Genomic DNA, 14,088 nt, shown 5'->3' with positions numbered 1-14,088 from the left:
GGATTTCACACAAACTTATTACAGAAAAAGAAGAAAAGACCAACCATTACAGACTATTATTCTTCAATCCACACAGTTGGCTACTGCTCTTACTAAGGTTCTTAGTTCTTCTGAGTCTCCTGATGCTACAAATGACTTTCCTATTGCAGTCTGAAAAGGTAAACATTCTTACATTACTCATCTTATTTCCAACTTTATCACTTTTACCCATCTGCGCACAAGTTATCGTAAGTTTGCCCTTACCTTGTTTGTTATATCCATTCATAAGTCAGTTCAGGAGGCATTGTCCAATGAAAATTGGAAATGAACTATGGATGAAGAGATAAAAGCCATGTACTCCGATAATACTTGGAAGTTGACTGATCTTCCTTCAGGTGAGACTTCAGTCAAGTGTAGATGGGTGTACATGGTTAAGCTCCTACCAAATGGTTCAATTGATCATTATAAAGCCAGGTTGGTTGCTAAGGGATAAACTAAAATTTATGGGGTAGATTATGTGGATACATTTTCCCTAGTGGCTAAGCTTAATTAAAATCGGGTTGTTATATCACTTGTTGTGAATCATGATTGGCATCTCTTTCAGTTGGATGTGAAGAACGCATTCTTACATGGATACCTACATGAAGAAGTTTATATGGAGCAACCTCTAGGGTATGTTAGTCAGGGGGAGTCATCTAAAGTATGCAATTAAACAAGTCAATATATGGGTTGAAGCATTCACCAAGGGCTTCGTTAGAGAAGTTCAGTAGTGCAGTTGTATCGTTTGGATTAAAAAGGAACAAAGTAGATCACTCGGTATTCTCAAAGCACTCAACCTTTGGCTACATTCTTCTGGCTGTGTATGCCGATGATATTATAGTGACTAGTGATGACTTTGAGGGTATTAAAAGGTTGAAGGCATATCTTCAAACTCAGTTTCAAATCAAAGATCTTGGTCTTCTTCGATATTTTCTAGGTATTGAAGTGGTAAGATCAAAAGTTGGAATAAATCTATGTCAGAGAAAATATACCTGTGACCTGTTAAAAGAGATAGCGATGTTGAGAGTCAAACCAATTGACACTCCAATGGAACCTTATCTCGAACCAGAATCTGAAGAAGGAGAATTGTTACAAGACCCTGGTATTGTACAAGAGACTTGTTGACAAACTCATCTGTTTGACCATCACCACGCCTGGTATTGCCTTTTTCAATTAGTGTAGTAACTAATAAGTCAGTTCATGCAAAGTCCACGAACATCATACCCAACAACAATTATGAGGATCCTCAAGTATTTGAAATGTTCTCCTAGGAAGGGTATTCTATAGAGAGTTCATGGTCATCTTTTGGTAACTGGTTATTCAGATGCAAATTATGCAGGGTTGAGACATGATAGAATGTCAACTATGGGTTGTTGCACCTTCCTCAATGGTAATGTGGTTACTTGGAAGAGTAAGAAACAAAACGTGGTTGCCACATCGAGTGTTGAAGGTAAATATAGGTCAATGGCATGTGCGACTTGTGAATTTATGTGGTTGAAATCTCTTCTCAAAGAATTGGGTTTCAAAGTCTAGGTTCCAATGTCTTTACATCACGACAATCAAGATGCGATACATATTGCCAATAACGCCGTTTTTCATGAAAGAATGAAGCATATAGAAGTTGATTGCCATCTCATTTGAGACAAGATATCTCATGGATAGATCCACACACCTTATATTTCATCATGATCAAATCATTGATTTATTCACCACAGCTCTTCGAAAATCTCAGTTCGACAAACTTGTTTTCAAGTTGGACATGTAGCATATCAATGCTCCAGCTTGAGGGGGAGTGTTAACGGTCAGGTATGGGCTATAGTCCACAAGTTTCTTAGTGTTTTTAGTCTCCGAATATGTTGGACATAAAGTTTATTGTACGAGAGTATTTTTGTCATATTTGCTTTTTATTACTTCAATGAAAGAGAAAAGGGAGTGGGGACGTGAAACCCAAAACCCATTCCTTTCTTCCTTCATCTTTTCTTCTCTCCTCTTTTCTTTTTTGTTTCTTTCTCCTCTTTTTCAATCTCTATACCAATCTACACCAAAGCTAGCTCGGTTGTCTGCAAACCCTAATATTCATATTTTGGTTTCTCAATGCTATTATTTCCCTGACGGCAATGTGGTTTGGTCTCCTCCATACTATAGATCTCTCCAATGTCGAGGTGGAGTTGGTGGCATTTTTAAATTTTGTTCGTCTTTCTCACCAAGCGATCGAGGAATGAGATAAATTGGTTTGGAGGGGTATGAGTCTGGTGGGTTCTCGGTCCACTCTTTTTATGATATGTTTGATCCTCGTGGATCAAGTGGTGAAGCGCAAACTCAATATGTTTGGAGGTACAGAGCTCCTTCGAAGGTTACGGCATTTGGTTAGTTAGATCATAGATGAGAGAAGGGGTTGACAGTGGACAACCTCCAAAAGCGTGCAATGATAAATCCAAACATGTCTCATGTGCATGGCGGATGTTGAGTAGGTGAATCATCTTTTCATTCATTGCCAGTTTGCATCTCAGATTTGGTCAGCTTTCCTAAGACATTTTCATGTTCTTTGGGCAATGCCAAATTCTACGGGTGATCTCCTTTTGGCTTGGAATGGGGTGGGTCTTTGGAAGCGGGACAAGGCTCTGTGAAGGTTAAGTTTGCTTGTAGTTTTTTGGGCTTTATGGGCTGAAAGAAATGGGCGATTTTTTGGTAGTGTAAGCAATAGTGTGGATTAAGTGTAGGGTAGGGCTATGGATTTAGTTGCTGAGTGGGCTTCTTATATAAATGGGTGGGATTGTATTTTTCCTTTTTAGTTGTTTTTGTGTTGATTTGGCGAATTTGTTGTTCTCTGTCAAACAAAAAAACAAAAAGATCATGCACAAGAAAGATAACACCAAAATGATTAATCAACAAAAATACAAACATTTTGGCAACACCAATTCACTGGTTCGTGACACAATGTCCATTAATAATGCAAACTTTTCAAGATCTGGTGGAGCAAATGAGACGCAAGCATGTTGTGCAAACAAAGTTGGCACTACAACAGTTTTCTTTTTCTCTTTTCTTTTACTTTTTTTTTTTCCTTCTTTTTTTTATATCAGGTGCTACAACAGGTTTTCCTAAGAACGATAAACACAGAAACCACCCAAATATCAAATTGAATGTCATATTCTACCCATGATCGGTGCAGGCTTTGCTTCAAATTGGTCTCCTCTTAAAGAAAAATCAGCAGTGCAAACTCCAAGAGTATCCACATCAAAACATTTTCAAATGAAATCAACATAAATCAAAGTTAAAAATTATTCCATGAGCTTCTAAAGTTTCCACCAAAAACTTAGAAATCCAATCAAATTTATAAATAGTGCTATGAATGCAATACATGAGCACAATGTAGAAAGTAAAAATACCTCCTTGTTGAACAGCAACAAATTTGGAGAAAATTTCATCAAACAGGATGTCAGTCCTTTTAATATGGACACAAAATTCTACTGCAACACCACCAACGCGGGCATATTGCTCTTGAATCTGGACTTGCACAGAACTGCTGACTTTCGGCTCATCTGCTTGTTCAACTTTTCCAACTTGGTTGCAGAATGCCACTGAAATATAAGAAAATACTTCATCTACATACGATAAAAGCAACTCCACCAAATATGGCATTATGGCCTCGCGTATAGCATCAACAGTTCTCGGTAGATCGATAACACCATGAGCATGACCATCATAGAGCCTCATTGCCATGTCGAGAGCACCCATCCAGTCACCTGCCTTCTGCAAAACCTGAATCCGTTCCTTCCATGGGAGAAGACGAGAAACTACAAGATGCATAGGCCCTAGTATATATATAGTGGCTCCCCTTACAGCTACAGAATTGTGATAAGCCTTTTCGGGATTCCCAAAGCTATTAGTGAAGTGAGTATGGTACGTGATGATATCATCTCCTCCAGAACTATCTATGACAAAACTTGTCCGGTGAAGCTCAGTTCCTTCCTTTGCAAACAAAAAGAGTTGTCCTCGCACTGTGAGAACCACCAACATCTGGAAAAAATATAAAAAGAAAAAAGAAAATATCATGTATAATATCTTCATCATCTTTCTCTTTTTCTTGTTTTATTTCTTAGCTCAGAAGAAAGAACTCATCCAGACACACAAGAAGACATAAAAGCAAACAGTAGAGAAGCAAATTTACAAGCTGCAACATATTGGAATGGAAAGAAATGAATGCATTTAACTACCCGATCATCCAACCATGCCACGCCTATTGCTGCACTATCTAGGGACCATTCTTTATATACTTTCAGCTCTGATTTAACCAACTTTGCTACTTGAACTTTTCTGTCCCATGCGATCGCAAGCAATGAAGCTCTCTCTGATGCCTCTGTAGGCATATTTTCTGCAACAAGATCATCACAACCTCAGAAATGCATTACTTGAAATGCAGTCATATGCGTTAATCTTACCAGTAGAGGAACCTCGTGAGTGTGTCACAAATTTCCATGCAGTGTAAGGCATGGAACCCTCCCGGATCCCATCTGGCTTAGAAAGCTGCGCATAGACTTCCAAACTGGGAGCAAGCCTTACCTGAAGAAAAAAAAAAAGTGTGGTTCTACATATTGCAACCATGGAGACTTCTAATGAGGGCAAGCATCAATTAACAAGACAAAACGGTACTTGGATTTTGCATAATCATCTGAAGGCTCCGTACCACCAGAGCAGTTTGCTGGGTGACAAATATGACCACACCTTCTTCAACCAATGAAGCACCTTCACTGAAGAGCTTCCATCCTGCCTCTCCCCCAACTACACCTCCAACAACACCCCCCACCATGCTCCCAAGACCACTGGGGGAGGCTGTAGGATTGCCTTGGGCAGATGTAAAACCACCCCCATGGGAGTCATCAAACAGAAGAGCAGATGCCGATAATACAATTCCAGTTCTTTGACCATCAAGAAGACACTGCAGAAACCATAAACAGAAACTCTTCATATGATACAGACAGATGCAACTGAAAATTGCCAAGTAAGAAAAAATAAGGTTACAATAATCACTCAAGATGACAATAATCAAACCTGTGTTTTGATGGAAACACGATTGAGCAAGGGCACCACTGAAAAAGCATGTAATAAAACGAGCCCTTTAGAATCACCAGTCACTGCTTTAAACTGACGTGTAACTTGGGAATCTTGCCCTAAAAATAATGTATGTACTACCGGTGCAGAATGTTCCCCAGTAATTGTTTTAACAGCTGCAGCTCTATGAACATCCCAAACCGTCAGATGACCATCACCATATCCTACTAAAAGCAGGTCCCCCTGCTGATTGAAGCACATGGAAGTCACTGCCGAATGAGATTTTTCACCCTGGGACCCAAGCACTGACATCTGAAATATACCAAAGCATTTTTTTAGCATGGAATAAACACGTGAAGCTACAAATTTGCAATTCAGTGACAGAACCGACATTAACACAAATATCAAACTCAGACATTGTTATTTTCCAAATAGAATAAGGTCATTGTGCAGCCAAAATGAAGCTTCAAAGTCAGGGTTGGGCATCTCAAGTTCCGGAATAAACACATCAACAACAAAAACAACATGCCATTGACTTAGATTTCAGTAGTTCAGTTTCAGGGAAGTAAAAATGTACAGAGTCCGAAGTTTGGTTAGTTCCACACTAATCTAGAGTGAATTACTAGTCCCAACTTGTGATTGCAGTCATTTAAGTTAGACTTGAAACATATGGCTGCACGTGGATACACTGTTGAGTTGAGATTGCATCGGTTAGATTTAAAAAAATGGTGGAAACGACCAAACTGAAATTACCCTACCGTTCATATTGAGTTTATACACTCCAGATTACAACTATATAACTTTCAAGTTGGACTTGAAAAGAATGGAACTACAGAGTCCAAGGGCTACTTTTTTGCTATGAATCAGTGTTTTGAATAGCGCCCGTAGCATAGTGTAGCTACGACGCTATGTAGCGTTAGTCATGCAGGACGGATTATCTAACCTAGAATGATATAAAGAAATCAAATACCATATTAATTAAAGCAATAAAAACACAAAGTAAAGCTGATCCATCACAATTTTTATTTTTATTTTTAAAAAGTCAGTTAAGTAATATGTTCAAGTTCAAGCTATCCGACAGTCCCGCAATGTAGATCCAATAAAATATCAATAAAATAGGATCTATGGAAGGTAGAACTTCCGTCTAAGCATAGGCACTAATCAACATGCAAGAGAAGTACTTGATTTTGTTAGGATTGGTAGGCTTGAGTATTGATTTCAAGGTTTAAGAAATTGGGAAAGAAGTTCAGATTTTCAGATTTGGGGGAAAATAACGTCCGGGAATTTAGGGAATTTGGATTTGGGAATTAGGGTTTGAGGGTTTAGGGATTTAGGGCTTAGGGTGAGGTGGGTATGGCCAGTGTTCGAAATATCGGTATCGTGTTACGTATCGTACCCTTGGGAAACAGATACATATCAGTTATCGCATGGGATATATCGGTTGTATCGCGTAATGTATCGCTATTGTTGGAAACATGGGGAAATTGGTCAAATTTTTCAATGAAACTTCAATAATTGTTAAAAGAGACATCAACACACATTTATAAATCAAAACATTACAAAAAATAAGTGCACATAATAGGTTTTCTTTGCATGGAGTCCTAATCCATGCATTGTCTAACTGAATTGATGCAAGTATATTCAAAGTCTATTCATATAGTTTATAAATATAAGAAGACATGTGGAAACACAAACAATACATTCACAAGCAAAAGAAGAATCACTAGATTATAAACACGTTTGATTTTACGTTTGGACACAAGGATTGCAACCGATTTGCAAGAAAGTGGGAAATTTTGATTCTTTTTTTAAAATTTTTTTTTTATAAATTTTCCGCAACTCGACTCATCTCCTCCAAATCTCGAAATTGAAGCTCCCAATCCATGATTTTTCACGCAAAACATGAAAAACCATGGATTTGCAACAATTTGACATTGATTTAACATGATTTTATATTTATATATATATATATATATATATATATATATATATATATATAAAAGGATCGAAAATGCTCACCAGATCGAACATGTGAGATACATCGCACTACTTGTGAGTTTCATATCGCACAAGTGGGATACAAGATATATCGTGGGATATATCGGCCGATATCGTCGATATTTAAAACACTGGGTACGGCCAAGTATGGTCGCACGTTGGGTGTATGGTTAGGGGGAGTGGTTGGGTGAGAGTTTGGGACAGGTCAGGTTGCGGGTGTACGGATTAGAAGGAAGAACAAGGATGGAGATGGTTGTTGATGGAGAAAGAAGAACAGAGAACTGGAAAGAAAGAGAGAGGAAAAAAAAGAAATACATTTTGATGGAAGAGAATGAAAGAGAAGGATAACTTGGATTCACTTTATGACATCACACCAAATTACTCCAACACGAGATTTTGCTTCTTCACAAAGCAAAGAGAAAGAAAACTTTATTTCATATACTCAATCATGCCCTAGGGTGGAGACGTCCAACCCTTATATAGTCTAAAAAAACATTTTACAAAAAGACACTCGGATAAAAAGTTTCACATAAAGATGCTCAATAAAATAAAATTGGTTCTTAAATCCCTAAACTCAGCAAAAATATAAGCTAAACCAAAAAATAACAAACATATAAACAACAAAATAAACTAAATTATTTCATGGCCAATGTTGTCAAATCGCATATGTGATCACAATGTTGTCAAATCGCGTATGTGATTGCAATGTTGTCAAATCGCAAATGTGATCACATGGGATCAACATATGTTGCTCGCATATGCGATCGCATAATCGCATATATTTTTTTTTAATAAAAAACAATAAAAAGAAAAAGAAAAATTCCAAAAATTAGGGAAAACTTGCCTAAGTGATTGGATAACTTATTTTACTTATTTCATTGTATTTTGAATGTTTTATGACGTTATATATTTAATTACTTATATTATTTACATAAATTTTAACAAAACAATCAACAAGCTACATTAAGAGAAATAATTATTAAAAACTTCAAATATTGAAATTTTATTGATAAATGGATAACTTGATAAGTTGAGACAACTTACAAGTTAATATAGTCTTGTAGAGAGATTAGATTATGAGAGATAGAGGAGTAAAAGAGAGAGTGAGAGACTGTAAGCTTTAGAGTGGAGATCAATAGTGAAAAATGTGAGGGATTTGAGTGCCTATTTGTACGCAAAAGTGGCTGAAATTGCAATATACATACATACATACATAAATACATACATACATACATACATATACATGTGTGTGTGTGTAAAGTAAAGTCTTAATTAATGGTCATATTTCTAACCATTGGGCCATTATGCGATCGCGTATGTAGTACACGATCGCATATGCAGTATGCAGTCACATATTAGTTGTATATAAAAGTATGCCATGGCACACTTGCCATTGTTGCATGTGTCATTTCTTCCATAATATGCGAATATGCAATCGTATATGCGCATATGTGATCGCAGTTGACAACATTATTCGTGGCACACGATCAAGATGTCCAATGACAGTCGGAATGGTCCAACTAAATAGCCCACATGCATCTTCCTAGTGTGGGGCTTTAAAAGCTACATAATTATGCATGTGGAGTCTTCTATGAGTTAGGCACTTGAATTGGGCCCACGGGGCCCCATGTATGCATCACCTAGCCATAAAAAAATAAAAAATAAAATAAAAATAAAAAACAGGAGCTCTCCTCCTCTGGTATACTCTGGTTGGTATTCGAATGTTCTCATCAGTTAGCAAATAGTATAAATCCCCTGTAGCATACACTACAAGGGTCATCATGTATGCGTAGCGTATATAGCAAAGAGTAGCGTAAGTAGCGTCGTAGCATGCGTAGCATATGTAGCGTACTCTACACCTTATTCTAAATAAATGGTAATTATATTTTATTATTTTAAAGGAAATTATATTTTGTATTTTGTACTTAATACTCTCAACCTGTGGAATTATAATTTCTTGTCGTAGTTGTGGTTTCAACTAGACATGATTAATTATAGTTTGCTTACAAAGTTACTGATGCAATAATAATTTGATTTGGTTTATGTATGTGAATTGGTTTATGATAAATGATGATTAAAAACTTGTTTGAACATGCTTATCTTGAAAAAATGAATAATCTTTTCGGCATTTTAATTTTTTCCCTTACTATTTATCATATTTTTTATATTTTTAATTTTAAAAATAGAAGTATCATGTAGCTTACGCCACACGCTACAGAGGGTCGAACACCACGCAAGTAACGCAACACACTTCTGCAATTTAAAACACTGTTATGAATTGCACATAGGCAACTACAAATTGGTAACTTGTTGATTGCTCATTGATTGTAACCAACCTATGTAATAGATTATTAGATAACACTTGATAGTAATCAACCTATGCAATAAACATTATGCCTGTGGGAGTTTTGTGCTCTCAGTGCCGGTCTCCAACCTAGATAAAGGAGGAGGCTTGCATCTGGTTGGCAGCCGGTGTCAAACTTATGCCATAACTTTCATCATGAATCCAAACAATATGCCCCAATTAATTGCAATAAGGCTTAGATAATGATGAGCTACAAATTGGACACTTCATCTTGGCGGAACTCTTTTATTTATTTAGATAATCAAATTTTATTAAAGAGAAACAGAGTACAAAATAAAGAAAAGATAAAATGATATGTCAATCCCAAAAGGCCCTCTCATTGCTCCCTCTTTCACAAGAGAATTAGCAGCCTCGTTCACCTCCCTCACAACCACCAAAGCATTAGGGAAAGATTCTCAACCGAGCATTAATGGCTCTAATCTCCTATAATACAAAAGACAGTTTCCATGGTCCAAACCGAAGAGCAAATATTGCTATACAAGCAAACGGCTCCAAAGACCAATTTTTATTTCCTTCCCCAAAGATCCATTAAGAACCCAACCTATCCCTAAAGATCATTCTACAAATCTTTTTTTTTTTTTTTCCAAAAAATTTGCATTTCAAAATTCCACAAGAATCTAGTAAGATTTTTATAATCACCTTCAAACAAATCTTTCAAATTATTCTATATATAAATGCAGTAGCACCTAATATATAGTTGTTTTTCAACTTCAAAACATATGAGCACACTAGAGTGCAACAGCTTTGAGGCCATTGTTTGCTAGCTTGAAAGCTTATTAGTAAAACGCACTAGTGCGCTCATGCATTTTTCAGCAAGAAATTATTCCAAACTTCCCAGCCAACCTGCAATGCATAAAAATTTGGTCCACTGTCCTCCGCCGAACATAAGAAACAAATGCTTGGGAAATCTTGATTTCATTCACATAAATTATATAGAGCCAAAATTTTATTTTCCATGGTCATGTAAGTAGTCACCTCCACTCTTGGAGGGATGGGAGTCCCCCGAACTTCCACATAAATGAAGATCCCCTTAACACAAGACAGAGAACTCAGAGAAGAAGACTCAACCGAAAAAGCACCATTCATGTTCCACTTCGAAATTTTTAATCCACCTCATTCTTGTGATTCCCATAAGTTCTTCAAAGCTCACAACTTCCTCATACTTGAGATCCTGGCAAAGGATGATGTTCCACATGATAGTTTCCTCAAGGACTTCATAACACTCCGCAATAATTCAATTAATGGTGCATCCAAGTGATGCCAAGGCTAGGAAATCACCACCCAAGATAAAGAACTCATACCACAAATCTGTTGAACACTAATGGCCTATTTGATTTTCCAAATTCAACCTAAATGCCCCGTAAATAATCGATTATTACATTTTCACTCTGTTTGAAAATTGGCAGGTATTTCTGATTCAAAAAACAGTCTAAAAGTACAGGTTTAAATTTGTGGGCCCCACCGTGATGTATATGGCATATCGGTGTCATCCATCTGTTTTACCAAAACATTTTGAGGCATGAACCGAAAAATGGGGCAGATCCAACATTCAAGTGGTCCACACCAAAGTAAACCGTAGCCCCAAAATGTTTTTAACAGTGGGTGTTTGATTCCCTTTTTGATGTGGTGTGGTCCACTTGAACTTGGGATCTGCTTCATTTTTTGGCTTATGCCCTAAATTCAGTTGGAATAACGTATAGACTGTGGATAAGACACATACAACATGGTGGGCCCCACATATATTTGGCAGCATCCTCAAATTTAGCTTTGAAAAAAGTAGGCATCAAATCAACCCCAGCAATAATGCAGTACCAAAGGAAATAATTATTACCCATTTGGAATGCATTTACGAAGGATTTGGAAAATCAAACAGGCCCTAATATTCAGAGTTTAAATACAAGTCTTAAGCAAAGAAATGGAGGAATCATTCATTGAAGTGGAAATACACACTAAACAAGATAAAGGCAAGATACGAGAAGGAACCTTTGCATCCATATTGTCAGCATAATGAGCGGAATATTTACTAGGCACAATAAGAACAACTCCTTTCGACATTCCCACAGCAATGAAGTTCATATGAACCGCCAGGACTTGTGGGGACCCATGATCGCGCTTGAACGCTTGAGATGAAATCATGCGAGTGATTGCATTGTAGGGATCAATCTGTAAATACCCAACTGCAGGCGGACCCCTTCGAATGCCCTCAAGCCTCATCGGCTGGGCTGCAGCACCTTCCTCCCAGTGCAAACCGAAAGAGGCATGTTTCTTCTCGAGCTCTTCGGCCAATTCCAACGGCTTCATAGACGATCTCAATTTCTTGCTACTCTTTTTACTCGCTCTCTTACTCTCCAATTGAACTGAAATGTCCTCAACAAGCTCAGTCACGTCGCTTCTCAAATTGGTATCTTCTTCATCTTTGTGATCAGATGACGTGTTTGTATCAATAGCATGTTTTTCAGATCTTGGAAATGTAGAATCTTCTTCAGTCTGCGAAGCTTTCTCATCTTGAGGGGAAGACAGGACATGCTCTTCGATGACCTCAGTAGAATAAAAAAATGTAGAATTCTCATCCACACCAGCAGCATTGTTGCTTCGAGGCGAAGTAGGGACACGCATTTCACCAACAACTTCAGTCGAATTTGAAACCGTATGAATCTCATTCTCAGGGGAAGGATTGGAATCCAATGAATCTTCATCTGCTCGAAGATCTTCTCTTTGTTCGATCTCTGCCTCTTGAACAGCTTGAAGTTCATCGTCACTGTGCAAAATCTCCACTGCCTCTGCCAAATTCGATTCGGTTTTTGAAGAGACAGAATTTTCGGCATGATCATCTTCCTCTCCTGATTTCCCATCTAACCGAGTGCTTTCAGATCCATCTGCGGCCAGAACATCATCAGAAGGAGCTAATTCCAACCGCTCAAAACCTCCACTGTCATCCAATCCTGTCTCCGAGTCGCCGACCGAATCAGCAGATCCCTGACGAAGCAGGGCTATCTTTGCTCTTCTGAACTTGATAGCGGTGGCATGAGGGGTGGGAACGGAACGGGAAGCTGCGGCCGCTGCAGCAAGTGCTGCCCCGGGCTTAGGGTTCGGCTTAATGCCTCCGAACAGCAGGGGCAGAGGAAGGGAATTGTTCCGTCCTAAGGAGAAAGAAGTGCTGGAGAATTCGCCTGATTTCCTGCGGCTGAAGGAGGAGGTGATCTTCGGCTCAGATGGTGCTTCGTCGGGGTGGGGCGGTTTGAGGGTTTGATCAACGGCTGGGATTGGAGGGATGGGAAGGGGCGTTTCGGGAATTTGGATCTTTTCTTGGGGGAGAGGGTTTGGAGAGAGGACGGGGAGGTGCTGACGGACGGGACTGCTGGATGGAGAGGAAGAGGAGGATGAGGAGGAGTCGTTGAGAATTTCGTCGACCGTACGGCGATGGATGGAGTTAGGTGCGTCGTCGGAGTCGGAGTCGGTTGTGGTGGTGTGGAATTGGAGGAAGGAATCGAGATCGAACTCCATCGGAGATTTTGAGAGCTTCTTTGTCATTTTTTGGGGGTCTTCTTTTCACAGACTACAGTCTGCATGTTCCGCGCGGGTAGAGAGGGACGCGGATTAGCTACTGATACGTTGAGTAGCGAGACTCGCTACTGTAGTGACGTCACCAAGTTCTGTGGGCCCCACTATGATGTATGTGTTGTATCCACACCGTCCATACACTTGGAGAGATCATTTTAGGGCATGATCCAAAGAATGAGGCTGATCCAATTCTAGAGTGGACCCCACCATAGAAAACAGTGGTGTGAGTGATGGCCACTGTTGAAGCTTTCCGACGGTCCGCTACGATGTTTATTTGAGATCCAACCTGTTTATGCGTTAACACATACATGGAAGAAGGGAAGACGCGAACATAAGCTTCGTCGAAAACTTTTGTGGTCCTTAAAACTTTTTAAGGGTGGGCATCACTCTCCCCACTGTACTGTTTTCTGTGGTCGGTCGATTAGAGATTGGGATCGGACTCATTCTTTGGATCATACCCTAATATGGTCTTTCCAAATGGATGGACGGTGTGGATACAAACCATACATCATAGTGGGCCCACATAACTTGATGATGTCACTTCAGTAGGAGCCTTGCTACTCAACCTGGCAGTTGCTCATCCACGTCCCTTAGAGGGGTAGGAGTCACGACGGGCAGGGGTGTACATCCGGTCGAACCATGTCGAGCTGGCCTCAGTTCAAACTTGCCTGACTGGCCAGCTACGCTCAGCTCCGTTCGGTCAGCAGCTTGGGGCAGCTCGGGCTGAGTTCGAGCCAAGATCGAGCTGAGTTGGCCATTGAGGCATTTCCACAAACACATGAACCAACTTAAAAATTCCAATGTTTGTAAAACAGAGGAAATAGTTTTACAACTGTTTTATCAAACACCTTCTAAGTAACATAAAAAATAAAAAAAAATAAAAAAAATAAAAGGCTCACAAACTCCTTGGAAATTTCACTCTCAACAACGATGGAAACCTTGCAATTTTAAATGGAAGCAGGATGACCCTCTGGCAAACGACCATTTCAATGAGTAGTCTTCCTGTTGCAGAGCTCACAAAATCTGGAAATCTCATCTTGAGAGATGGGAGTAGAGATGTTTGGCAGAGCTTCGACTATCCAACTCATACAGTCCTC

General features: G+C 39.0%; 1 protein-coding gene across 3 annotated transcripts in view; it reads right to left on the bottom strand.

The window, feature by feature from the left end:
- Nucleotides 1-13,028, bottom strand: part of LOC131248648 (uncharacterized) — a 69,033-nt gene extending 56,005 nt beyond the window's left edge. For 2 of the 3 annotated variants that reach the window (XM_058249023.1, XM_058249024.1), the window contains exons 1-6: nt 11,414-13,028; nt 5,068-5,379; nt 4,703-4,954; nt 4,458-4,578; nt 4,233-4,390; nt 3,405-4,035 (exon numbers count right to left, since the gene is read on the bottom strand). In XM_058249023.1, the coding sequence (XP_058105006.1) occupies nt 3,405-4,035; nt 4,233-4,390; nt 4,458-4,578; nt 4,703-4,954; nt 5,068-5,379; nt 11,414-12,961 (3,022 nt within the window). In that variant the 5' untranslated portion in view covers nt 12,962-13,028. The remainder of the gene's footprint in view (nt 1-3,404; nt 4,036-4,232; nt 4,391-4,457; nt 4,579-4,702; nt 4,955-5,067; nt 5,380-11,413) is intronic. The other variant, XM_058249022.1, reaches the window with a different exon arrangement.
- Between the last annotated feature and the right edge of the window lie 1,060 nt (nt 13,029-14,088).

This window comes from Magnolia sinica, chromosome 6, assembly GCF_029962835.1.
Source record: "Magnolia sinica isolate HGM2019 chromosome 6, MsV1, whole genome shotgun sequence".
NCBI classification, from domain to species: Eukaryota; Viridiplantae; Streptophyta; class Magnoliopsida; order Magnoliales; family Magnoliaceae; genus Magnolia; species Magnolia sinica.
Note: the sequence above shows the minus strand (reverse complement) of the source record. Positions and strands in the feature narration are given on the sequence as shown.